Here is a 25999-nt window from a genome sequence, read left to right as displayed (position 1 = left end):
GTATCCCCTAAAAGAGTGAGTAAGTGAAAGGTGCTCTCTCGTGTCCGACTCTTTTCGACGCCATGGACTTTACAGTCCATGGAATCTCCAGGCCAGAATATTGGAGTGGGTAGCCTATCTCTTCTCCAGCAGATCTTCCTGACCCAGGAATCAAACCAGGGTCTCCTGCATTACAGGCGGATTCTTTATCAACTGAGCTATGAGGGAAGCCCATCCCTTAAAAAGAAGAAGAAAACAAACACAACTTAGTGAAACTTACAAAGCATTCCCATTTAAGTCAAGATTGGACATGGACTTGGGCCCTGGAGAGCCAACAGCAAAGTGAAAGCTTCTCTTGGGCATCCCCTTGCATCAGGCCTCCGGGAGTCCCCCAGCCACTACTCCCATTACCCCCCGGGAAGGAGCAGTACTGTTACCGGACACACAAAACGATCCACCACATCCCACACAGACAGTACAGCTTCAGACAACAGGATTAGATAGAAGCTACAAAATATGTATTAAGTGAGTTGTGTCATAGGGCATACATGTACACCTATGGCTGATTCTTGTTGAGGTTTGACAGAAAACAACAAGATTCTCTAAAGCAATTATCCTTCAATTAAACATAAATTAATTGAAAAAATAAGGAGTCAAAGCATAATATATAAAGAACAAGAAAGTATATAAAACAAAACTATCCAAAAGAATAGCAAAAAAAAAGACATCTTAAAAACAAACGAATAAAAATTATAGAAATGAAAGGCAAATCTGGGGAATTACATAGAAAGCAAGAGAGAGAGAGAGAGGAGGAGGAGGAAGAGGAGGGAAGTATGACAGATTAAGGTAGGGAGGATTATAATATCGTTGGGCTTCCCTGGTGGCTCAAACAGTAAAGAATTCACCTGCAATGCAGGAGACCTAGGTTTGATCCATGGTTTGGGAAGATACCCTGCAGAAGGGAATGGCTATCCACTCCGGTCTTCTCGCCTGGAGATTTCCACAGACAGAGGAGTCTGGCAGGCTACCGTCCATGGGGTCACAAACAGTTGGACATGACTGAGCAACTAACACTTTCACTTTCATAATAGCATTAGTCACAGTAGCCAGAGAGTGGAAGCAACCCAGACATCCATCAATGAATGAAAGAATAAACTAAATGTGGTATGTTCATACAATAGAGTATTATTCCGCCTTAAAATGAAAGAAATCCCAACATGTGCTACAGTAATATTGTACTCTGAGGGCATCAGGCTAAAGTGAGATGACCCAGTCACACAAGGACAAGTCTTACATGATTCCATTCATATGAGGTCCCTAGAGTAGTCAAATGCACAAAGATAGAAAATCCATTGGTGACTTAGGGGAAGAGAGAAAGGGGAGTTATTGTTTAATGGGTACATGGTGTCCATTTTTGCAAGATGAGAAGTTATAGCGATGGATGGTGGTGATGGTTACGCAACGATGTGAATACACTTAATGCTGATAACCTACACAATTAAAATTTGATTAAAATGTTATACATACATTTTACCACATTTTTTTCGCCTGCAGGATCTTAGTTTCCTGACCAACGATCAAACCCAGACCCCAACAGTGAAAATGCCCACTCCTAACCACTGAACCACTGAGAGTACCCACCATAACTTTTTTAATTTTTTAAAGAAGTCAAAAAGGCAACAACAACAACAAAGACACTGAGGAGTTTCCTGAAGAAATAATATATAGAAAATGGAGGAGAAAAAATATTCACAGAAATGATGGCTGAAAACTTTCCAGAGCAGAAGACATGAAACCTCAGACAAGAAACTACAGTAACTTCTGGGATAAATAAATTAGCCATAGATTGCTCGTGAAAGAGAAGATTCAATAGTGTAAGGATGTCAGTTTTTCTCCAATTAAATGATAAATCCAAAGTAATTCCAAGTAGAATCCTTTTTCAGGGATTTTGATCAACTGATGTTAAAATTAATACAGAAGAGGAAAGGAATATGAATAACATATTTTTGAAAGCAATTGATGTTTTTACATGAAAAAAACAAAACTGGCTTTCCCTCACCACTCACCCGTTAAATACAAAACAAAATTCCAGATCTATATGGGAAAGACAAAGTTGTAAAATTATTTTTTAAATTATAGAAGACTATCTGTATGACATCTGGTGCCTGCATGTGTGCTAAGTTGCTTCAGTGTGTCCAACTCTTTCCAACCCTATGGACAGTAGCCCACCAGGCGCCTCTGTCCATGGAAGTTGCCATGCCCTCCTAGATATCTGGTAGGAAAGACTATTTAAGACACAAAAAGCAAAAATCATGAATGAGTTAAATGTGACCACTTGAACATTTAAAGATTTTGAATTTTCACTATATGGGGACTTCCCTGGTGGTCCAGCGGCTAAGGCTCCAAGCTCGCGATGCAGGGGCCCAGGTTCGATCCCTGGTCAGGGAACTAGATCCCATATGCTGCAACTAAAGATCCTGCATGCCACAATGGAGACCGAAGATCCCCCAAGCTGCAACCAAGACCCAGAACAGGCAAACGAATAAGTTAATTCATTAAACACATAACAAAAGTAAGCTTAAAAAATACTATGTACAATTAAAAATAGAGCAACAGATTGAGAAGATATCTGTGCCTGAAATAACAGAGTCCAGTGTGGGCATTACTTGCACATGCTTAGAGGTGCAATTTCCTCCCAGCTGTGTAATTCTGGGTAAGTTACAGCACCCTTCTTTGTCTGTTTTTTCCAAGTGTGAAAAGAGGAAGGGGCTTTTCTAAGGATTGGTGGATTTAATATCCCCTAAGCCAAAGAACTGATACTCTTGAGAGTATTTGGAGAAGACTCTTTGAGAGTCCCTTGGACTGCAAGGAGATCAAACCAGTCAATTCTAAAGGAAATCAGTCCTGAATATTCATTGGAAGGACTGATGCTGAAGCTGAAGCTCCAATACTTGGACCAACTGATGTGAAGAGCTGACTCATTGGAAAAGACCCTGCTGCTGGGAAGGCAGGAGAAGGGGAAGACAGAGGATGAGATGGTTGGATGGCATCACCGACTCTATGGACATGAGTTTGGGTAAAGTCTTGGAGTTGGTTATGGACAGGGAAGCCTGGCATGCAGCAGCCCATGGGATTGCAGAGTTGGATACGACTGAGCGACTGAACTGAAGTGAATTGAATATCCCCTAAAAGCACTTAGGATAGAGCCTGGCACAAACAAACAAATCAATAAATTGTTAGCTTGCTACTGATGTTTAAGGAACGCTGACAAATCTTTAAGAAAACCACAAACAACTGAACAGTATTTATCACCTCTTCAGTTGGGCTTGTAACTGTCAGCTCCATCTGCACACCAGACCGCTAGTCCTTCACTCAGGAGAAGCACCCTGCAGACCTGTGGCCTGATTGATGTCCTGCCCCCTGGTGGTCCACAGGGAGAACTGTGCATCCAACACCAGACTGAAAAAGACTTCAGATCTTAGATCCCGATTCACAGCTTGTATGTGTCTATTCTCAGATTCTACTATTCATGTGTGTGTTTTTAATATTTATATTCATATATAACTTGACTTATTTGTTTATTTTTGGCTGTGCTGAGTCTTCCTTGCTGCGAGCATTTTTCTCTAGTTGCAGTGAGGGGACTACTCTCTAGTTGTGGCTTCTCATTGCAGAGGCTCCTTTTGTTGGGGAGCACAGGCTCTAGGGCGCGCAGATTCAGTAGTTGTGGCTCCCAAGCTATAGGGCACAGGCTCAATAGTTGTGTCACATGGGCTTAGCTGTTCCTCAGCCTATGGGATCTTCTCAGATCAGGGGTTGAAACAGTGTCTCCTGAGTTGGCAGGCAGATTCTTTACCTCTGAGCCACCAGGGAAGTCCTTCGATTCTTTTTGAAAAAGGCTGGGGAAGGAATCAAGCTGTAAAGTCGGGCCTTGACTCTTGAGCTCACTAGATCTGTGGCTGAGAACGGAGCCCTGAACTCAACCTGCCTCTGTGTGCCCATCCTCAGAGGGAGGAGGCTGGAGGGGAGGAACTCTTAAAAATATTATTCATAACAAGGCTGCTATCTCATGCCTGTGGATTTTTACCCAGGGAGTGGGGGAATCAAATACAGAATCTCTCATGTGTTTAGAGTTAGAGGCAAGATTTAAGCTCTGCTCTTAGCATTCATGACCCTCACAATGAGGGTCACCCTGGGACCACATGGTTTCACCCGGAAGGGCTCGACATTGATCTCAGCCATTGCAGAGTTTTGCAGGAATTTAACTTGGGCTACATTTTGCATATTACTGGACCCCCATGTAAAAGAACAGAGCAGGTTAGCTTATGTTCACTTAGGAGGCAGAGTTTAGGAGCATTAGGCCCCATGTCTTGGCCATGCTGTCCTACCCTTGACTCTTCCAAAGGCCAGAAAGAAGCTGTGGTAAGATTTCAAGACAAGAGAGGGCAAGAGTGGGAGTGAGTCCTGATCTCTGAAGCACACTCTGTTCTGTCCAAGCCCACCCCAGAGCCCAGAGAACTGTCACCCTCACCCACCTCCACCCTTGAGACCTTCATCGCCTAAGTCCCCAGACACTTGGTCAAGGTCTTCTTCTTAACTCCATTAAGAAACAAAAATCATCACAGTTGTCATTACTTAATTTTACAATAATGATTTCTGCTTTAAGCTTGGCTTTAAAAAAATTTTTTTCTTTTTTTGAAACCTTTTCTTTTATATTGGAGTACAGCCGATCAACAATGTTGTGACAGTTTCAGGTGGACAGCAAAGAGACTGAGCCGTACATATCCATGTGTCCATTCTCTCCCAAACTCCCCTCCTATCCAGGCTGCCATGCTACGTGGCAGAGCAAAGCTCACTGTGCCACACAGTGTGCCCAGTTTAAATACCGCAGTGTGTACATATCCATCCCAGACTCCCTAACTATCCCTGGCCTGGATCCTTTCCCCCTGGGAATCATAAGTTTATTAGTCTGTGAGACTTTTTTTTTTAGCCTGGGTTTTAAACTCTGATGGAGTCTGTGAGTCTCACTGCCTCTTACCTGCCTAGGTTATTCACCAAGCGGCCGACCATGAGAGAGCCGAGGAAGCCTCCGAAGGGAAACATGGACACAGTAACCGACCACAGCAAGGTCAAGTAGAACTCGTTCATGTATTCACCGACTCTGTCATAGTAGGTATAGTTGTAGAAGTCTTTCATGAACTGGAGAGCAGAGCAAAGCAGAACACCAGAATCATTCGAGCTGGTTTGCAGAAAGAACAATGGAAGCTGTCGGGCCACCCGATGGGATGAGCTGGGCATGCGGACATCAACACGATGAAGTGGAGGAGAGGGAGTGAGGATTAAAAGCAATTAGCAGGGGGCACCCACGGGCAGGGGGCAGGAGGCTGCGAGGCCTCTGATAGCCAAAGCACTCAGGATGTTTCTAACCCCAGAAAGGAATGACTTCAGCATTCCAATCACAGAATCAATGTCGGATGATTCCTTCCCCATCCAGACCCTGCTGTGGATTACCTGTCTGTAGAAGATCAGAGCCCTCTCAAACCTCCCCCCGCCCACCCCTGAGGCCGGCCCGCCTTGTGTCCAGCCAGGCCTGGCTCTCCACAAGAATCTGAGGCCAGGGGACCTGGTGCAGCCCCACGGCCCCCTGCCTGCAGGTTCCTTGAGTCTGTGCTGCTGTCTCCTGTGTGTGACCCCTCCCTTCAGTCGAGGCCCCACCGTGTGCCCTCAGCATGTGTGCAGCCCTACCCAAGCAGCCACCCAGACACCAGCTGCTCCAAACCCGCCTCTCTGCTCCCTGGGGGGCTGCACCTTGCCCACCACAGCGACCTACCTCAGAAGGAGAGTTAATAGTAGCCACGTTGTACCCATACTGGAAGGACGACCCAAAGGCAGCTATCAGTGTCGCCAGAACAATCACGGGTGTCAGCCTCTGCAGGAGACGAGATCACAGCTTCAGGTCAGGAAGCAGCCCCGGGCTTCCAGGGAACTCAGGACTTACTCAGAGTCTTGTAGAAAGATGGACGTAATGGGACTTGAAGACCCATGGTCTGTCAACCACTCCATGTCTGGAAACCTACCCTCCACTCACCTGGGTAGAGCAGGGTTCCTTAACAGTAGCGCTTAGGCTTGGACAATCCTGTGTTGCCCTGGGCTGTCCTATGTGCACGGTAGGGACAGCCCTCCCCCATCTGTGACAACCTAAATGTCTCCAGACGTAGCTAAATGTCCCCAGAGCAGGTGGGGACTCACCGCTGGTTGAGAGTCACTGGGTCAGAACAAAACTGAAGGGTCACCTGTTCCAGCACTCCATCCAATGTCTGAGTTGCTTCTGTGACATTTCTGCTGTGGAGCTGCCTTGGCCTCCTGCAGCAAATGCACTCAAGTACTGCCTCCAACAGCGCTTGTGTGTTTAGTAGCTCAGGCGTGTATTTGTGTTTAGTCGCTTGGTCGTGTCCGACTCTTTGCCATCCCAAGGACTGCAGCCTGCCAGTCTCCTCTGTCCATGAGATTCTCCAAGCAAGAATACTGAAAGGGGTTGCCATTTCCTCTTCTAGGAGATCCTCCTGACTCCAGGACTGAGCCCACATCTCTTATGTCTCCTGCACTGGCAGGTGGTTTCTTTACCACTACGACACCTGGACTTCCCTGATGGCTCAGGGAGTTAAGAATTCACTTAACTCAGGAGATGCAAGAGATGTGGGTTTGATCCTTGGCTCAGGAAGATTCCCTGGAGGAGGAAATGACAACCCGCTCCAGTATTCTTGTCTGAAAAATCCCAAGGACAGAGGAGCCTGGTGGGTTGTAGTCTAAAGTGTTGCCTCCGACACAAACTCCCTTAAAAGTCAGAGAGAAAAAATGTGACAATTTTTAATTATTTAGGGTCACTGATTCATTTCCTTTAACCTTTAGACTTTGCTATAAGAAGCAGAAGGCACAGTGAAAAAAATTTAAATATAGATTTCGGGGGACTCTTTAAACACACACATTCCGTGATATCCCCTTTAACCCTTGGGAAACTGAACACTCATTAAGTGGAAGGACCTTTGCTATTAGAATCTATGGATCTCGGTTTGAATTTGCTCACTGCTACTTTGTGGCTTAATTTCTTTGATCTTCAATTTCCTCATCTTTAGCATTAGGATAATGACAACCCTTGGAGTTATTGCGAGGATTAATTTTATGGAAGCGTCTAGTCCTGAAGGTGAATCCACTGACTGGGGGTGAGTCTGGGCGTGGCTCTCAGAACCCACTGTTGATGCACTTCATCCTGCGTTCCTACTGAGATCCCTGGCACATGGGACTCAGTACCTCCTGTGCTGAGCTGAGGTCCTCACATCTCCTTGAACAATATCCCTGCTGATCTAAGGAGGACCTCTTGAGAGAGGCAAGTAGGAACAGGACAGGCCGAGAAAAAGTGGTCACCCGGGCCTTGCCTAGTGCCCGGAAGGGGACATGCAAGCTAGTGACACCCCTCCCCCACCCCACAGAGCAAGTGGGGCCCGCAAGGGCCCTGGTTAAGAGCCGAACCCTCCCTCCACCGAATGAATTAACAAACACTGTGTTCACAGGAAGTTTCTGCTGACGATGAGGAGAGCCACCGACAAGGAGCAGTGGGCTCAGGCCCCACCACTCCCTGGGGCCAGTAGAGCCAGTGGGTGATGGAAGTCGGGGAGCAGGCAATGGGGCCCAGGAGGGAAGAAGGGTTCCAGGGCAGTTGCTGCATGGTGTTTTCTAAAGACAGGGGTACACAGGTAGGCACACCCACCACCACCCCCAAAACCCCACTCAGTAGGTAGCATAGGGCCAACTGAGCTCATCTCCCGAAGTGCTCTGGGTAATCATTCACTCATTCATTTGACAGATTGAGCACCCACTGTGAGTCAGGCATGGTTCTGGTCCTATGTACTAGAGAATTAGTAGAGAACAAAGGAAAGATCCCTCCCCTGTAGCTGAAGAAGGGATAGGCTACCCACTCCAGTATTCTTGAGCTTCCCTGGTGGTTCAGCTGGTAAAGAATCCGCCTGCAATGTGGGAGACCTGGGTTCGATCCCTGGGTTGGGAAGATCCCCTGGAGAAGGGAATGGCTACCCACTCCAGTATTCTGGCCTGGAGAATTCCACAGACTGTGTCCATGGGGACACAACTGAGCGAATTTCACTTCACTTCATAGCTGTCCTATTGCTTGACTTGATGGAAGGGAGGGAGGAAGGAAGGACGAAAAAATGTTGATTAAAATGTCTCTTCTTCCAATTGTCTTCTCCGTAAGTGAAAAACTATAAATGCAGTCAGTTTCATTCATTCTGCAGGGGCAACTCCGACATTCTGCTTTGATGAGTCCTAAGATTTAAAGTCCTTAGCAAAGCTCAGCCAGGGAGCTGAGTGATACCTTGAGTTCATACCCTAAATTGGGAGGATCTTGCCAGGCACATGACTAGACAGCTCCCTGCCTGCTTTTACAGGATCCTAGCAAAACTCATCAGAAGGATCTCAGGCTGTCAATTCTCTAAGCCTGCAGCACATGATTCAACTTCTAGTTCCTGGCTTCTTCCTTGAATTCATGCCACAGTCACATTCTAGGGACCCTTGTGAATCAGAGCTCACCTTTTGTGGAAAAAGCAAGGACATTCTGGTAAGTCCTCACTGACTTTGCTGGTCCAAATTCCTTCCTTTGGATGAAACAGAATTATTCTTAAGGCAGGAAAAGAAAAATTTAAGGTAAAACTTTCTTCGTTGCTTGGGTCACTATCTCCTCCCCTTTAGGGTGAATTGTGCATCTGTGTTACACATTAACTAGGTCCCCTTAGAAAACACAGGAATGCCTACTCCTAAATAGATAAATAAGTAATTTTTAAAAAAAGCAATTTCCTCCTGGCCCCAGCAAGATAAAACCTTAGGAGATAACATTCCTTCTTCAATCCTATAAGAGGTTCACAATAGCTTTCTACTTGCCTTGCTAGACTATGTAAACCATCAATATGTGACTCTGATGTATATAACTCTCTGTCTTAGAAATTACATAATTGTGCTTTGACTTCTAACAGGAGGAAAAGTCCCCAGAGCTCTCTGAAAGGCTGTTTCCCAGGTTATAATCCTCAAGCTGGTGTGAATAAAAAGTTCCATGTTTTTCTTAGATTGACTGTTGATTAATTTTTCATGGACAATGCATTAAACAAATATTTATTGACAGCCAACTATAAGCCAGGCACCACCCTACAGAATGCTGAGCAAAATGCCTGCCCCCAAGAAGACTGTGGTCCAATGGGGAGACATTTGTTTTTAAGTACTTAATAGCTAAACTAGAACTGTAGCAAGTTTTATGAAGAAAATCCACGGAAGTGGTTAAAAAGGGAAGTCAGGAAAGTGACTGAGAGAGGGTGGGGCTTTGGGTAGGGGAGTGACTGAGACAGGGGCAAGAGGTGCCAGCTTTGAGGATTATTTTAGGAAGCAAAATCAAAGGATTTGGTACTCTGTGAGAAAAATGAAAATCAAACCCACAACGTGATACTGCTGCTCACCCATTAGGATGATTAAAGCCAACAAAACAGATAATACATGTTGACAAGGATGTTGAGAACATTAGAACCCTCTCACATTGCTGGGGGAATGTAAAATGGTGCAGCCACTTTGGAAAACAGTCCAACAGTTCTTCAAACAGTTAAATGTAGAGTTAAGTATACGATCCAGCAAATCCACTCCTAGGTTTACACCCAAGAGAAGGAAAACATATGTTCCCACAAACTTGATCACAAATGGTCATAGCAGCATTTTTACCATACTCAAAAAGTAGAAACAACCCAAATGTTCATGAACTGATGAACTGATAAGCAAAACGTGGAACAGTCATTCAATGAACTATTAAATGTCCTTGAAAAGGAATGAAGCACTGTTACTGCCTACAAAGTGAACAGACCTATAAAATGGGCTACGTGAAAGAAGCCAGTCACAGATCACCTGGTTCAATTCGTGTGAAATGTCCAGAATAGACAGACCCACGGAGACAGAGATCAATCAGTGATTGCCCAGGGTTGAGGAGAAGAGGAGGAGATGGGGGAAATGCAGCGTGACTGTCAATAAGTATGGAGTTTCTTTTAAAGGTAATGAAAATCTTGTAAAATTGATTGTGGTGGATTTCCCTGGTTGTCCAGTGGTTAAGAATCTGCCTGTCAATGCAGAGGACACGGGTTCGATCCCCGGCCCGGGAAGATTTCACATGCCTCAAGGAGACTGAACCTATGTGCCACAGCTACTGAAGCCTGCATGCCCTAGAGCTCGTGCTCTGCAACAAGAAAAGCCACCGCAATGAGAAGCCCTGGGTACCACAACTAGACTAGTTCCGGCTCACTACACCTAGAGAAAGCCTATGCACAGCAACAGAAACCCAGTGCAGCCAAAAATAAATTTAAAAAATAAGAAATATTAAAAAAATTTTTTACATTGATTATGGTGATAGTTATCCAATTCTGTGAATATATATTGAATTGTGTATAAGTTTAAAGGGATGAAATGGTCTGGGAGTTATATTCCCAATAAAGTTATTACACTATATAAAAGAGGGGTGTAAGAGAAATTCAGAGTTTAAGCTTTCCTTTTTGTCTCTCTTCTTTTTTTTTTTTAACTACTTGTGAGGAGGACAAAAGGAAGAATTTGGTACTGGGTTGGATTAGGGCATGAGAGAGAGAGAGGAAGGGGCCAGACAGGATGTGCAGGTCTCCCACAAGCTTGTTAAAAATGACAAGAGGGGCTTCCTTGGTGGCTCAGAGGTAAAGAATCTGCCTGCCAGTACAGGAGACACAGGTTTGATCCGTGGTCAGAAATATCCCACATGCTACGGAGCAGCTAAGCCCATGCACCACAGCTATTAAGCCTGTGCTCTAGAGCCTGGGAGCTCCAACTACTGAGCCCACGTGCCACAGCTACTGAAGCCCGTGTGCCCTAGAGACTGTGCTCTGCAACGAGAAGCCCCTACAAAGAGAAGCCTGTGCATTGCAGCAAAGAGTAGCCTCACTTGCTGCAACTAGAGAAAAGCTCCACACAGCAATGAAGACCCAGCACAGCCAAAAAAATTAAAAGTGGCTCAACGCCCTCGAGACATGAGACGGGGCTGTTGTCCGAGCCCAGGGAGAGCTGTGATTTGTGCTTTGGAGAAAAGCTAGGGGTCACTTCCCTCATGCCCACAGTAATCTGGCTTCCTGTTTTTCATGACGGTGAGAACATTTTGAGACTCTAGTAGAACAGCCATTCTCAGGGCAAGCCTTCTGAGAGGGTGTGATTCCAGGTCTCTGGGAAGAAGGCCCCACCCAAACCATCCCTCTTAGGAATCTGGCCCCAATTTCTTTTCTACCATCAGAGAGACACTCTTAAAGCCTAAGACTTTTGCTTGTCAGGCATCTCCAGTCAGAACAAAAATATCCCAGGAAAATAAGAGTTCCTATGAATTATTAACACAGTAAGTCACTTTATCACACTATGGAAGGAATCCAAAATTTCACAAACATTCCTTGAGGTCTGAGTGCTGAAGGGAGGAGAGACAGACAAACTGGAGGTGCCGTGTCTCTGTGGGACTTCACAACTGCCTTTCTTGCTGCTGGCTGTGTGGCCTTGGGCCAGCTCCTACACTTCTCTGTTCCTTCATCTGTAAAATGGAGATGATGATACTGCCATCCTCACAGGATGGATGTGGGGAATAAATGAGTTCATACATGTGAAACGCTCAGACCCACAGCTGACTTGTGGTACACACTACAAGCGTTACACATTACATCAGAGGTTTGCTATCAATATTAATTATTAACGATGCAAATCAGAGGGAAGTTACTTGCTCAATGACACTCAACTAGTTGGTGGTGGCGGCATGCCACAAAAACACTCTGCTTTCATCTTCCAAAGCATTCTGGCATTTTATTTTTATAATCCATTTTATTTTGTCTTTCAGCCCAAGAATCTCTTTTTCCCCGTGGGAAGTCTTGAGGCACACCAAATTTGTGTCTTTTCTCTTTACAGGTGAGGAACCCAAAGGCCAGTCAGGTTGTGGTCACATGCACAGCCACCAGGGAGAAAGAGAGCTGGGCCCTTCCCACCAGCCCAGCAGCGCCTGCACCCCCACCCCCGGTGGCAGCCCAGACTCTGTGGCCTCACTCACTGCCCCCCCACTTCTCCTCAGCTCCTAAATGCCCCCTCAGCTTTGCTTTGTGACTTGCAGGTTCTTTTTCACAGCCACCACCGGCATAGTTCTGTTTTGATGTCCCCCAGCACGTATTTACCAAAGGACTAGGTCTGCCCTCAGGAGCCTGGAAGGGGAGCAGCATGCATCCCCCGGGATGGACCTGGAGGAGGCCTCCTTCCTGGGGGGGATCGCAGGAGCAGGTGACTATGATCAGCCCTTATGTTTTTGTATGTAACCGTTTAATCACTTCCTTTCAAAATGCATCGTTCATTTTCAGGGACCACCACGTGGGGCATTTCTGTTATTTTGCAGCCGCACCTGGGGACACAGTTGGGTGGCGCAGTACTCTCTGAAGAGATGGCACAGAAAGGACCAGGGCTTCCCCTGATCCCCTAATCCCCAAGTTCTTGTTATCTCACAGTCTCTTCTCCGTAAAATAGAGGAGATAACATTTGACCTAACATGGTCTTGTTACCATGAGGTCCACAAGACAATCCCTGTGGAGTGACACACTGATTTCTAAAGCAGGAAATCTCATGGGCGAGGGTGAGACTGGCATCTGGTGAGTAGACACCAGAGATGATGCTAAACAACCTACAACACCCAGGTCAGCCACCACAAACCCCCTCCCCGGCCCCACAGCAAAGAACCACCTAGCTCCGAACGTCAGTAGCGCCCTGCTTTAAAGGATGATCAAAACATAATAACATGGGGACTTCCCTGGTGGGACAGTGGGTGGGAAACTGCCTATCAATGCAGAGGACACGGATTTGATCCCTGATCCGGGAAGATCCCCCATGCCGAGGAGCAACTAAGCCTATGTGATGCAACTACTGAGCCCACGCACCACAATTCCTGAAGCCTGTGTGCCTAGAACCCGTGCTTCACAAGAGAAGCCACTTCAAGGAGAAGCCTGTGCACCTCAACAAAGAGTAGCCCCTGCTCACTGCAACTAGAGAGGGCCTGTGTGTAGCAACAAAGACCCAGTACAGCCAAAAATAAATTAAAGAATAATATGTATGGGGGATCTACTCGGTGCCCGGTAATTTACATGCATTATCTCATTTAGTTGTTCCACTAGCCCTCTGTGAGTGGCAAGGCTATCATTCCCATTTTATAGATGAGAAAACAGAGGCACAAAGTAGTTAAATAACTTGCCCAAGTTCCCACAGCTAGAATAGGCTGGAGCAGAAATGAATCTCAGGCATTTCTACCTTCCAAACCCGCTTTAATCTATTAACTCCAGAACACGTGTCCAACCTGCCCATGGCAAGGGTCTCATATCTATGAAAAACAGTAATTTGCACAGATATGTATCTACTCCCATCAATATAAGCAGATGCTGCTGCAATGAATAAAAAGCAAACTTGTTAAAAGTGTCAGTAATTTTATGTTACCTTTCTGTCCCTATGCATTTTCTTCAATCAAAAGATAATCAAAAGTACAGAAAGAGACAATCAAAAATAACAATAGCAATTATACAGCAGCATACTTCAAGAGAAGTCCAGAAAAATCTTTTGTCTCTAAAAAAAAGGAGTCCCGTTATCCAAAAGGTAGGAAATCTCTGCTACCAAGCTGAGTTACATTCAAATCCTGCAACATCCTATCTTCTTTGCATACTGGCTTAGCTGATTTACCTGCTGAAAAGGTTAATGAAAATGTCCAGAAGACAAAATCAAATCAAAAAAATCTCTCAGGGGCCATGGGTAAGGATATTGTTGCTGATTTCAGAAGCCCTTCACCTAAACTTTTAAGGAAGTTGTGCTAAATTAATCCTTTTGAATCCCATCAATTCTGCTCTAACTACTTTGAAAAGCTGTTCCAGAAGAATGCTTCCCAAAGAACCTTTAAACCTAAAAGTCTCTAAATCTCTCCTCTCTCTAGTCCCTGTAAAGTCCAGCTGTTGGATGAACTCTGAGGGGGAGGTCCCCCAGTGCACACGGCTTTGAAGAGCATCCCCCAGCAATGCTGAACAGATCCTGTGATGGGGCTGCTCCTCACTGCCTCCCTGACAGCACACTTACCCCTTCCCTCTTGACTGGATCTTGCGGCTCCATCTTTGCCCTGGAAGTGCAGAGTTCTGCTTGTTTCCTTTCAGCCAAAATACCAAATGCACTGTATGGCGAGAGAAGACATACTGGATGTACTTTGGCCGAGCCAGGTAACAGCCAATAGCATTTTTATGGGCAGTCTAAGGCAGAATAATCCTTTCGGGAACCCAGACGTTTGCCTTGTTTTCACTTCTTGTTTTGAAAGGAGCTGTCTGGGGTCTAGCTCAGCAAGTGGGCACCCCTCAGGGACTGTAGGCACCGTGCCTTCCTGATTGGGACAGTCTGCGGTATTTTCTTACTGCGAAAGTCAGACTCATGATGAGTGACTGGAAGGGTTATTTCTGTCACAAACACATGGGAAGCAACAGGTGCCACTGACCCTACAATACTCCAGGTAACACAGGGGCAAGAGATGGGGTCATTAGTGGCTTCTCAGAAGAGATCCCTGCCAGAAATCCTGCAGCCAAGTCTCTCTGCTGGAGACTCGGCTTTTGCCCAAATTACCATGCAACACTTTTCTCGGAAAGTTTCTTATTTTTCTTTTTAAGGAACTCAGGGTGGCCAAGGGATGCGATTTTCTGTGTAATCGTCACTATTGCAAAAGCAGTAAATATTTCAAATCCCTTTATCTGCAGGGCAGGGAAAGTGAGTCACAGCTGCTCGTCTGGGTCCTCACTCATGGCCAGGCCATTGTTGGCCTCCTGCGCTCAGCATGTGTTCAGCCATCATGGGGGCACACCAGGTTAAGCAAAGCCTCATAAGGTTTTCACCCTTACAGGGCATATTCCCTGTTTTATTTGCTGTGGCACAAACCTCACAGTTAATATAAGCACATGACCTGGTTTACCTTCAAGTAACAGTTAACTGGGGGCCCACTGTGTGTCAGGCACTGTTCTTGGCATCAGTGGCAAGCTGGGGAATTGTGCTCACGTCCCTCTGTGTGGGAGGCTGCAGAGGAAAGTGACCATGTGTGTGTATGTGGTCCCTGCTTCCCCATTAACATCTGCATGGGGTGTACTGGGGGGAAGTGGGGAGGTGGGCATTGACCATTTTCTCTCTCTAACCTCACTTTTTGTGTTTTCCCTTCTGGGTCACAGCCCTAATACAATGATTTCCAACTCAGGTTTGGCAAGACCAGAGGTTTCCAATTATTTCAAAAGAGTTTTGAAAAATTCTCCCAAGAAAATGCACTTTAGTTGGGGGCAGATGGGGAGGGGAGAGTGAAGAAAGGGGACAGGTTGGGGAAAACAAAAGCAGTGTCAGAAGTTTGCCATCATGGGTCATTGCCAGCCCCAGAGGAAATCAAGAGAACCACTTCTTGGCCCAAAGCTTCCACTTGGCCCCCTGCGGGCCTGGCGGGGAGCTGACAACTGAGAGAGGGGACACAGACCTCTCCTCTTCCTGCGGCCCTGACCTCCCACCTGGAGTTGGGGTGGCGGCGGAGACAGCGGTACAGGCCCCGGATGGGGTGGGGTTGGGGGGCCTGTTCTGTAGGCCTCAGGCAGGCACCACCGCGGCGGCGTCACCAACGCCTCAGCGGCGGGAGCTCAGCTCACCAAGGCCTCAACGCCTCTCACCAAGGCCTCAACGCCTCTCACCAAGGCCTCAACGCCTCTCACCAAGGCCTCAACGCCTCTCACCAAGGCCTCAACGCCTCTCACCAACGCCTCAACGCCTCTCACCAACGCCTCAACGCCAACGTCTCAACGCCTCAACGGGCGGCGTCACCAACGCCTCAGCGGCGGGAGCCCAGCTCACCAAGGCCTCAACACCTCCCACCAGTGCCTCAACGCCTCTCACCACGGCCTCAGCGGCGGGAGCCCAGCGCGAGCCGGGAGAACGGAGAACGCGCTGGGTGGGGTGGGGGTGCCGCGGGTGCGCTGGGCGCAGAACGCGGTCCCCTCCTTACCCTTGCCCAGGGATTCCCCCACCCCTGTCTGGAGCCTCTTCAGCCCAGGACCCTCGAGGGCATCTGGGGACCCCGGAGGGCCTGGAACAGGATTGTCCCCGCTCAGGTCGTCTGTGTCTGTCCCCTGGCAGGTCCTTCCCGCCCCCCGCCCCGCCCCGGGCCCAGCAGCCTGGGATCCTCAGGACCCTTTAGGCCCGTGGGAGGAGGGCGGTCCTTTGGGCGTCCACGGATAATGGGGAATCAGAACGCGGACTGGCCCCCTGGTCCGAGGCGGGGACTGTCCCTGCTGTGTGGCCTGAGATGGCCCTCTGCAAGTGTCGGTGGTTTACTGAACTTTCCATGTTTATTACCCTCGAGAGCTGAAAACCGGGATTGGGAGAAGGAGACGGAGGCGTGGGGTGGGGGTTGGGGGGAAGGTGGAGGGGTGGTGTCGGGGAGCTGGGAGGAGGGGAGTGTCCTCTTTACATCACTGGCCCTTGCTCTCCCGCCCTGCTCTCCTCTCCTTATGAACTAGGAAGGGAAACTACGGATTGAAATCCGATTTTGTCTTGGGGTTTAAAATGACAATAATAAACAACACTGACTAACCCAAGGACATTTTGCCTAATAGCACATAGCAGACCAAGGCGTGTCCTGGGAACACGTACTAATGTTTCCAAGAAACTGACCTGTGCTTGAAACTACCTCTGATGAAGAAGCCTTCATTTTTAAAGCAAAAAGGAGATAACTAAAAGAACCTATCGTATAGCACAGGAAGCTTGCAGCACTCTGTAACGACCTATATGGGAAAAGAATCTAAAAAAGATGGATATATGTATATGTATAAGTGATTCACTTTGCTTTTCAGCAGAAACTAAGACAACATTGTAAATCAACCACACTCCAATAAACATTAATTTTAAAAAATAAATAAAGTAAAAGGGAAAAGTGGCCAGACTCAAGCTCTACCAGGACTTTCCGATTTTCTCTTCTCCACCTTCCATACAGTTTGATTCATTACAGGGAAATTATATTAGGATTTTATCCAGAAAAGGACCTCAAAACTAATTTTGGGGTCCTTTTCTCTAGATTAGGTACTCTCTAATCTCTCACAATGGAGAAAGTGTTTGCTAAGAATACTTGTTTGCCAAGAATTCTGACAAGAGAATTTGGGTCCCAGATCTCATTCCCACATCATTATTATTAACACATATTATTATTAAGCATCATTAATATAAAGTGTAAATATATCATGTGGCTAAGAATCTAGCGGGGAAGGCAGAATTTAGTCTGGTAAAACACTTGATGAATTTGTGACTATAAAAGAGCTCTCAAGAAGGGTTGGGGAGCTGGTCAGGGAAGTCTTCCCTAAAAAAGTGAGCTTGAGCTGAAATGGAAAGATGAATAGACCAGTGCTGAAGCTGAAGCACCAACATTTTGGCCACCTGATGTGAAGAGCTGTCATGTTGGAAAAGACCCTGATGCTGGGAAAGATTGAGGGGAGGAAAAGAAGGGGTGACAGAGGATGAGATGGTTGGATGGCATCACTGACTCAATGGATGTGAATTTGAGCAGGCTCTGGGAAGTAATGGAGGACAGGAAAGCCTGGTGTGCTGCAGTCCATGAGGTCCCAAAGAGTCGGACACAACTTAGCAGCTGAACAACAGCAAACCAAAGGGGGATGAGATGGCGATGGGGTGGTGGAGAGATCCTTCCAGATAAGGAACAGTAAATGCCAAGGCCCTGTGGTAGAAGAGAAATGGCAAGGTCAGTATAGCTGAAGAGCATCAGACAGGAAGAGTGAATGAAGAAGGAGGCTGGGGAAGTGGGTAGGGCCAGACTTATAGCCCGGCTGAGAGAGCTTGGGTTTTGTTCTAGGAGAAGACAAAAGGCATGAGAGGATGGAGGGTGATCAGAGCTGTGTTTTTAAAAGCTCACTGTGGCCGCCTAGAAGAGAAGTGATGCGGAGACAAGAGACCAGTGGATTTGGGGAAGAGAAGAGAGATTCATTCTTTGCTGTTGAACAGGCAAAAGATGGGCTTTCCCGGGTGGCACCAGTGATCAAGAATCCACCTGCCAATGCAGGAGACACAAGAGACTCAGTTTCAATCCCTGGGTCAGGTAGATCCCCTGGAGGAGGAAATGGCAACCCACTCTGGTATTCTTGCCTGGAGAATTCCATGGACAGAGAAGTCTGGCAGGCTACAGTCCATAGGTCTGCAAAGAGTCAGACATGACTGAAGTGACTGAGCACAAACACAGGCAGAGATGCCAGTTGCTTGAACTGTAGGGTGGCAGAGATTAGAGAAATACATGCATTTGAGAGAGATTTAGGATGGAAATTGACAAAACTTGATGACTGACACCAAAGGGAATTAAGAGGATCTTTGTATTACTGTTGTTATACAAACAAAAAATAAAAATGGTCTTTCTGAAAATGAAGCTTTTCAGAAATTAAAAAGAAAAAGTTTATATGGGAAAATGTAACCAAGATGTGAGATGTTGAACTAGCATCACGCAGCAGGGTGGCAAATCCCTGGGCTGTTCTTGAAACTGAACAGGACCCTGTGCAGCTCCTGGGCACAAAAGCCTTTCTGTGTACCCCATTTCTTGTTTGTAGGGAACAGACTCCAACCTCCATGACCTTCCCTGCGTCCCAAAGGGTAGAACTGAGCTGTTGCTAATCTGGGAAGGGAGGGAAAGCAGAGACAAGAGAAACAGCCAACAAATAACAATACAGCCTTGGGGTAGGGTCCTGGTTCTGCCTCAAGGGATACACATAATGATATCTTTAAACTCTTTGTAGAACCCAAACTCCACAACAAATGGAAGATGTCAGCATTCTTCATTCCAGAGAAGCTCTCTAGATTAAAGGAACCACAGAAACCCATCAGATTACCAGCGACTAAAGGATAGCTCCTCTAGGCCTTCCTGTCCCTGCGCACCCACCGCTCCCCAGGTTGCTCTTCCCAGCCGCCGGCCCTGGCCTCGGGCGTGGGTGGCTCCTCCCAGCTACCGCCCCTGGCTTCGGGCTCGGAGTGGCTCCTCAGGGTCACCGCCCCTGGCCTCGGGCGCGAGGTAGCTTCTCCCACCGCCCCTGACCTTGGACGCGAGGTGTATCCATCCGGCGGCCCCTGACCTTGGACGCGGGTGGTCTCCTCGTGGCCTCCACTGACCTCGGACGCAGGGTAGCTCCTCCGGGCCGCCACTGACCTTGGACGCGGGGTGTCACCTCCTGGCCACCGTCCCTGACCTCGGACGTGCGGTAGCTCCTCTCGGCCGCCACTGACCTCGGGTGCAGGGTAGCTCCTCTCGGCCGTTCCTGTGCCGTCCCAGTCTGGCACTCTAGGCCGCTGCTCCTGACCTCGGACGTGGGTAGCTCCTCTCGGCCGCACGCCGGCCGGCCCTCGCAGCGACCCCACTGAAGACCAACCCAGACTTGCCTGTGAGTGTCCAGGGGTCTTCAGTGAAGCCGTGGGTCAGCGGTGGCCTGCTGCAGGGTCGGGCACCGAGTGCAGCAGAGTGTGGGGAGGACCTTGTGACGGAGGTCACCGTTATCTTCATCATCTCCACCATAGTTGGGTCTCAGGTTAAACAACAGGGACGGAACACAGCCCCACCCACCAACAGAAAGTTGAATTAAAGATTTACTGAGCACAGCCTCGCCCATCAGAACAAGACCCAGTTTCCCCCACAGTCAAGTCTCTCCTGTCAGGAAGCTTCCATAAGCCTCTTATCCTTATCTGTCAGAGGGCAGAGAGAATGTAAACCACAATAAGAGAAAACTAATCAAACTGATCACATGGACCACAGCCTTGTTTAACTCACTGAAACTATGAGCCATGCCTTGTATGCCCACACAAGACTGATGGGTCATTGGAGAGTTCTGACAAAACTTGGCCCACTGGAGAAGGGAATGGCAAACCAATTTAATATTCTTGCCTTGAGAACCCCATGAACAGTATGAAAAGGCAAAAGATATGCACTGAAAAATGAACTTCCCAGGTCGGTAGGTACCCAACATGTTACTGGAGAAGAGTGGAGAAATAATTCCAGAAAGAATGAAGAAACAGAGCCAAAGCATAAACAACTCCCAGCTGTGTATGTGACTGGTGGTGGAAATGCAGTCCAATGGCATAAAGAACAATATTGCATCAGTTCAGGTCAGTCGCTCAGTCGTGTCCGACTCTTTGCGACCCCATGAATCGCAGCACACCAGGCCTCCTTGTCCATCACCAACTCCCTGAGTTCACTCAAAGTCATGTCCATCGAGTCAGTGATGCCATCCAGCCATCTCATCCTCTGTCGTCCCCTTTTCCTCCTGCCCCCAATCCCTCCCAGCATCAGAGTCTTTTCCAATGAGTCTTCTCCTTTTCGAATGAGGTGGCCAAAGTACTGGAGTTTCAGCTTTAGCATCACTCCTTCCATAGAACACCCAGGGCTGATCTCCTTTAGAACCTTGCATAGGAACCTGGAATGTTATGTTCATGAATCAAGGCAAATTGGAAGTGGGAAAACAGGAGATGGCAAGAGTGAACATCGACATTTTAGGAATCAGTGAACTAAAATGGACTGGAAAGGGCAAATTTGATTCACATGATCATTATATCTGAATTATAATTATTCATTATATCTGAATATACTGTGGGCAAGAATCCCTTAGAAGAAATGGAGTAGTCCACATAGTCAACAAGAGTCTGAAGTCCAATACTTGGGTGCAATCTCAAAAATGACAGAATGATCTCTGTTTTTTCCAAGGCAAACCACTCAATATCACAGTAATCCAAGTCTATGCCCCAACTAGTAACGCTGAAGAAGCTGAAGTTGAACAGTGCTATGCAGACCTACAAGACCTTCTAGAACTAACACCCAAAAAGATGTCCTTTTCATTATAAGGGGACTGGAATGCAAAAGTAGGAAGTCAAGAGACACCTGGAGTAACAGGCAAGTTTGGCCTTGGAATATAGAATGAAGCAGGGCAAAGGCTAACAGAGTTTTCAAAGAGACGCATTGGTCATAGCAAACATTCTCTTCCAACAACACAAGAGACTAATCTGCACATGGACATCACCAGTTGGTTAATACCAAAATCAGATTGAGTATATTCTTTGCAACTGAAGATGGAGAAGCTCTATACAGTCAGCAAAAATAAGACTGGGAGCGGACTGTGGCTCAGATCATGAACACCTTATTGCAAAATTCAGACTTAAATTGAAGAAACTAGGGAAAACTACTAGACCATTCAGGTATGACCTAAATCAAATCCCTCACGATTATACAGTGGAAGTGACAAATATATTCAAAGGATTAGATCTGATAGAGTACCTGAAGAACTATGGACAGAGGTTTGTGACATTGTACAGGAAGCAATGATCAAGACCATCCCCAAGAAAAAGAAATGCAAAAAGGAAAAATGGCTGTCTGTGGAGGAGAAAGAAGAGAAGCTAAAGGCAAAGGAGAAAAGGAGATATACCCATGTGAATGCAGAGTTCCAAAGAATAGCAAGGAGAGATAAGAAAGCCTTCCTCAGAGATCAATGCAAAGAAATAGAGGAAAACAGTAGAATGGGAAAGACTAGAGATCTCTTCAAGAAAATTAGAGATACCAAGGGAACATTTCATGCAAAGATGGGCACAAGAAAGGACAGAAATGGTATGGACCTAACAGCAGCAGAAGATATTAAGAAGAGGTGGCAAGAATACACAGAAGAACTATAGAAAAAATATCTTCATGACCCAGATAACCACGATGGTGTGATCACTGATCTAAAGCCAGACATCCTGAAGTCAAGTGGGCCTTAGGAAGCATCACGACGTACAAAGCTAGTGGAGGTGATGGAATTCCAGTTGAGCTATTTCAAACCCTAAAAGATGATGCTGTGAAAGTGCTGCACTCAATATGCCAGCAAATTTGAAAATTCAGCAGTGGCCACAGGACTGGAAAAGGTCAGTGTTCATTCCAATCCCAAAGAAAGGCAATGCCAAAGAATGTTCAAACTACCATACAATTGCACTCATCTCACACACTAGCAAAGTAATGCTCAAAATTCTCCAAGCCAGCCTTCAACAGTACATGAACTGTGAACTTCCATATGTTCATGCTGGATTTAGAACAGGCAGAGAGCAGAGATCAAATTGCCAACATCCATTGGATCGTAGAAAAAGAAAACATAAGAGATTTCCAGAAAAACATCTACTTCTTCTTCAGTGACTACACCAAAGCCTCTCACTGTGTGGATCACAACAAACTGGAAAATTCTTCAGAGATGGGAATACCAGACCACCTTACCTGCCTCTTGAGAAATCTGTATGCAGGTCAAGAAGCAACAGTTAGAATTGGACATGGTTCCAAACAACAGACTGGTTCCAAATTGGGAAAGAAGTACGTCAAGGCTGTATATTGTCACCCTGATTATTTAACTTATAGGCAGAGTACATCATGCAAAATGGATGTGCTGGCTGGATGAAGGCTGGATGAAGCACAGGCTGGAATCAAGATTGCTGGGAGAAATATCAGTAACTTCACATATGCAGATGACACTACCCTTATGGCAGAAAGTGAAGGGGAACTAAAAAGACTCTTGCTGAAAGTGAAAGAGGAGAGTGAAAAAGCTGGTTTAAAACTCAACATTCAAAAAATGAAAATCATGGTATCTGGTCCCATCACTTCATGGCAAATAGATGAGGAAACAGTGGAAACAGTGAGAGACTTTATTTTGGGGGGCTCCAAAATCCCTGAAGATGGTGACTGCAGGCATGAAACTAAAAGATGCTTACTCCTTGGAAGAAAAGCTATGACCAACCTAGACAGCATATTAAAAAGCAGAGACATTACTTTGCCAGCAAAGGTCCATATAGTCAAAGCTATGGTTTTTCCAGTACTCATGTATGGATGTGAGTTGGACTATAAGGAAAGCTGAGTGCCAAAGAATTGATGCTTTTGAACTGCGGTGTTGGAGAAGACTGTTGAGAGTCCTTGGGACTTCAAGGAGATCAAACCAGTCAATCCTAAAGGAAAGCAGTCCTAAACATTCATTGGAAGAACTGATGCTGAAGCTGAAACTCCAATACTTTGGCCACCTGATATGAAGAACTGACTCATTGGAAAAGACCCTAATGCTGGGAAAGATGGAAGGCAGGAGGAGAAGGGGATGACAGAGGATGAGATGGTTGCATGGCATCACCGATTTGATGGACATGAGTTTGAGCAAGCTCTGAGAGTTGGTGATGGACAGGGAAGCCTGGCATGCTGGAGTCCATGGGGTTGCAGAGTCGGACACCACTGAGTGACTGAACTGAACTGATATATTGGTTTGTTTGCTTTAATTGATTACAGTCAAAATCAGATGTTTGACTTTTTGCCTGAGCTGTGCAGCTTGTGGAATTTTCTTTCTCCAACTAGGGGGTTGGACACAGGTCCCAGATAGTGAAAGCATCGAGTCCTAACCACTGGACCACCATGGATTTTCAATCAGATTTTAAATTGTGATGAAACAGCTCTCTACTAGAAGCAAACCACCTAAGGACCCTCATTTTAAAGGAGCAAGCAAGCACCCTGTGGCCTGCTGGGTACAAACAACAGTAAAGATTTACTCAGGCCGTTGTCTTTTAGACTGCATTTTCTTTTGTTTGTGTTCAGAGGTTAAAATTGCTGGCGGTCTGCCTCAACCCTGTTTTCCTCTTAAGCTCTGTACTTTATTTGTATGCTATGTTATAGAATGGAGGTTTCCTTAGGAACATGTATATCGCATTAGAGTACCTGCACATGTCTCGGAGGACACAAAGCGAGGCTGCTACCAAGGTGTGTGTGCACTGTTTGATTGGGAGGAGGGGCAGGAAGGCAGGAAGCAGCTCTGGGTCATCCCCATTCCACGCCTAGATAAGGAAGGAGTAATTAACAGGTCCCGGCTTGCACCCAGCCCTCCACACAGGCAGCACTCCTGGTGCAGGGGTCTGAGAGGTTGACACAAGACTTCCCAAGCCTGGTGCGCAGTGGGGTCAACTACACCTTGCCCAGGCCTGCTGGGTTCTGGTCATTGGAAACCAGCTCTGCAACGTGGCTGGAAGGAAGAGGGAGAGAACATGCCAGATCCAAGCTTTCTCGCTCCGCAGGTCAGACTCTGCCGTCATTGAATCAGGCCCATGATACATTGAATCAGGCCCAAGATTTTATCAGATGCCCCCAAGGCAGAAAGACTGCCAATCATGCTGACACACCTGGTGAGTAAGCTTCAGAGACATTACAAGGTTACTAAGTTTTCTTTCCAAGAACAGAATTTGACCTCACCTATTAAGGTGCCCATGCACTAAAAGGCATGACCCTCGGGAATCACGGAGAAGATGGGTGAAAGACAGGGGATCACGAGGCTTCTCAGGGACATGAGTGGCTTCTGTTGGTTACACGTTACCCTGGGTAGACAACTCTTTTTTTCCACATCGTGTTAAAAATAAAAACAAAACAGCAAACATATAATAAAATTGACCACTTTTAGGTGTACGGTTCAGTTGCTGCTGTTGCTGCTGCTAAGTTGCTTCAGTTGTGTCGGACTCTGTGTGACCCCATAGACACCAGCGCACAAGGCGACCCCGCCCCTGGGATTCTCCAGGCAAGAACACTGGAGTGGGTAGTGCTAAGTATATTCACTGTTGTACAACCAACTTCCAGCACTTTCTCATCTTGCAAACTAAAGCTCTATATCCAACAAACACTAATATTCCCCAGCTCTGGCAACCTCCATTCTACTTTTTGTTTCTGTGAACCTGACTGCTTTAGCTGTTCCATATAAGTGGAATCTTGGAGGATTTGTCTTTTTGACTGTCTTATTTCACTTAGCATAATGTCTTCAAGGTTCATCTGCGTATGGGCAAGGATGCAGAGAAATTGGAACCGTTGTAGGCTGCCCGTGGGAATGTAAAATGGGGCAACTGCTGTTGGAAAACAGTTTGGTGGTTTCTTAAGAAGTTAAAAATAGAATTACCTTATGACTCAGCAATTCTACTCCTAAATATATTTTAATTCTAAAAGAATTTAAAGAAACCTGGCATTCAAGCAGAGATATGAATATGCATATTCATAATAACGCTATTTACTATAACCAGAAGGTGGAAACAGCCCACACTTCCACCAACGGATGAATGAATAAACAGATTGTGATATATACACACAATGGATTATGCAGCTATAAAAAGAAATGAAGTACTGACACAAGCTACATTAGCCTCGAAAACATTATGCTAGGTGAAAGAAGCCAGGCACAAAAATGTCACATGTTGTAGGATTCTACTTATACTGGAAATTCAGAAAAGGTAAATCCATAGAGACAGAGAGCAGATGGGTGGTTGCCAGGGGCTGGGGGGAGAGAAGAAGGGGGAATGACTGTTTAATAGGTGTGAGTTTTCCTTTGAGGGTGATGAAAATGCTTTGGAACTAGATAGAGTGGTGATTATACAACATTGTGAAGGTACTAAACGCAACTAAATTGTACACTTTAAAAAGGTTAATTTTATGTGAATTTCTCCTTAAAACAAAACAAAACAAGGGAATAGGGCTTCCCTGGTGGTTCAGTGGTAAAGAATCCACTTGCCAGTGCAGGAGACAAGGGTTCTCTCCCTGATCCGAGAAGATCCCACATGCTTCAGGGCAAACGAGCCCACATGCCACAGCTACTGAGCCTGTGCTCTAGAGCCCAGGAGCCACAACTGCTGAAGCCCAGACACCCTGCAGCCCATGCCCCACAACAAGAGAAGCCACCGCAATGAGGATCCTGCATGTCACAACTAGAGAGAAACCCCTGCTCATCACAGCTAGAGAAAAGCGCTCCAGGCGACAATGACCCGGCACAGCCAAAAGTGAGTAAATATACAAAATTTTAAAAAATAAAATGAAAAGCAAGGGAATAAATGCTGAAATTCTCTAGAATGG

General features: G+C 46.4%; 1 protein-coding gene across 4 annotated transcripts in view; it reads right to left on the bottom strand.

Moving 5' to 3' along the window:
* LOC128061880 (solute carrier family 2, facilitated glucose transporter member 5-like) overlaps nucleotides 1–25999 on the bottom strand; it is a 73671-nt gene that overhangs the window by 12652 nt on the left and 35020 nt on the right. For all 4 annotated transcript variants that reach the window (XM_052654278.1, XM_052654274.1, XM_052654277.1 and 1 more), the window contains 2 exons: nucleotides 5807–5905; nucleotides 5015–5175 (listed from right to left, as the gene is read on the bottom strand). In XM_052654278.1, coding sequence (XP_052510238.1) covers nucleotides 5015–5175; nucleotides 5807–5905 — 260 coding nt within the window. The remainder of the gene's footprint in view (nucleotides 1–5014; nucleotides 5176–5806; nucleotides 5906–25999) is intronic.

This window comes from Budorcas taxicolor, chromosome 16, assembly GCF_023091745.1.
Source record: "Budorcas taxicolor isolate Tak-1 chromosome 16, Takin1.1, whole genome shotgun sequence".
NCBI lineage: Eukaryota > Metazoa > Chordata > Mammalia > Artiodactyla > Bovidae > Budorcas > Budorcas taxicolor.
Note: the sequence above shows the minus strand (reverse complement) of the source record. Positions and strands in the feature narration are given on the sequence as shown.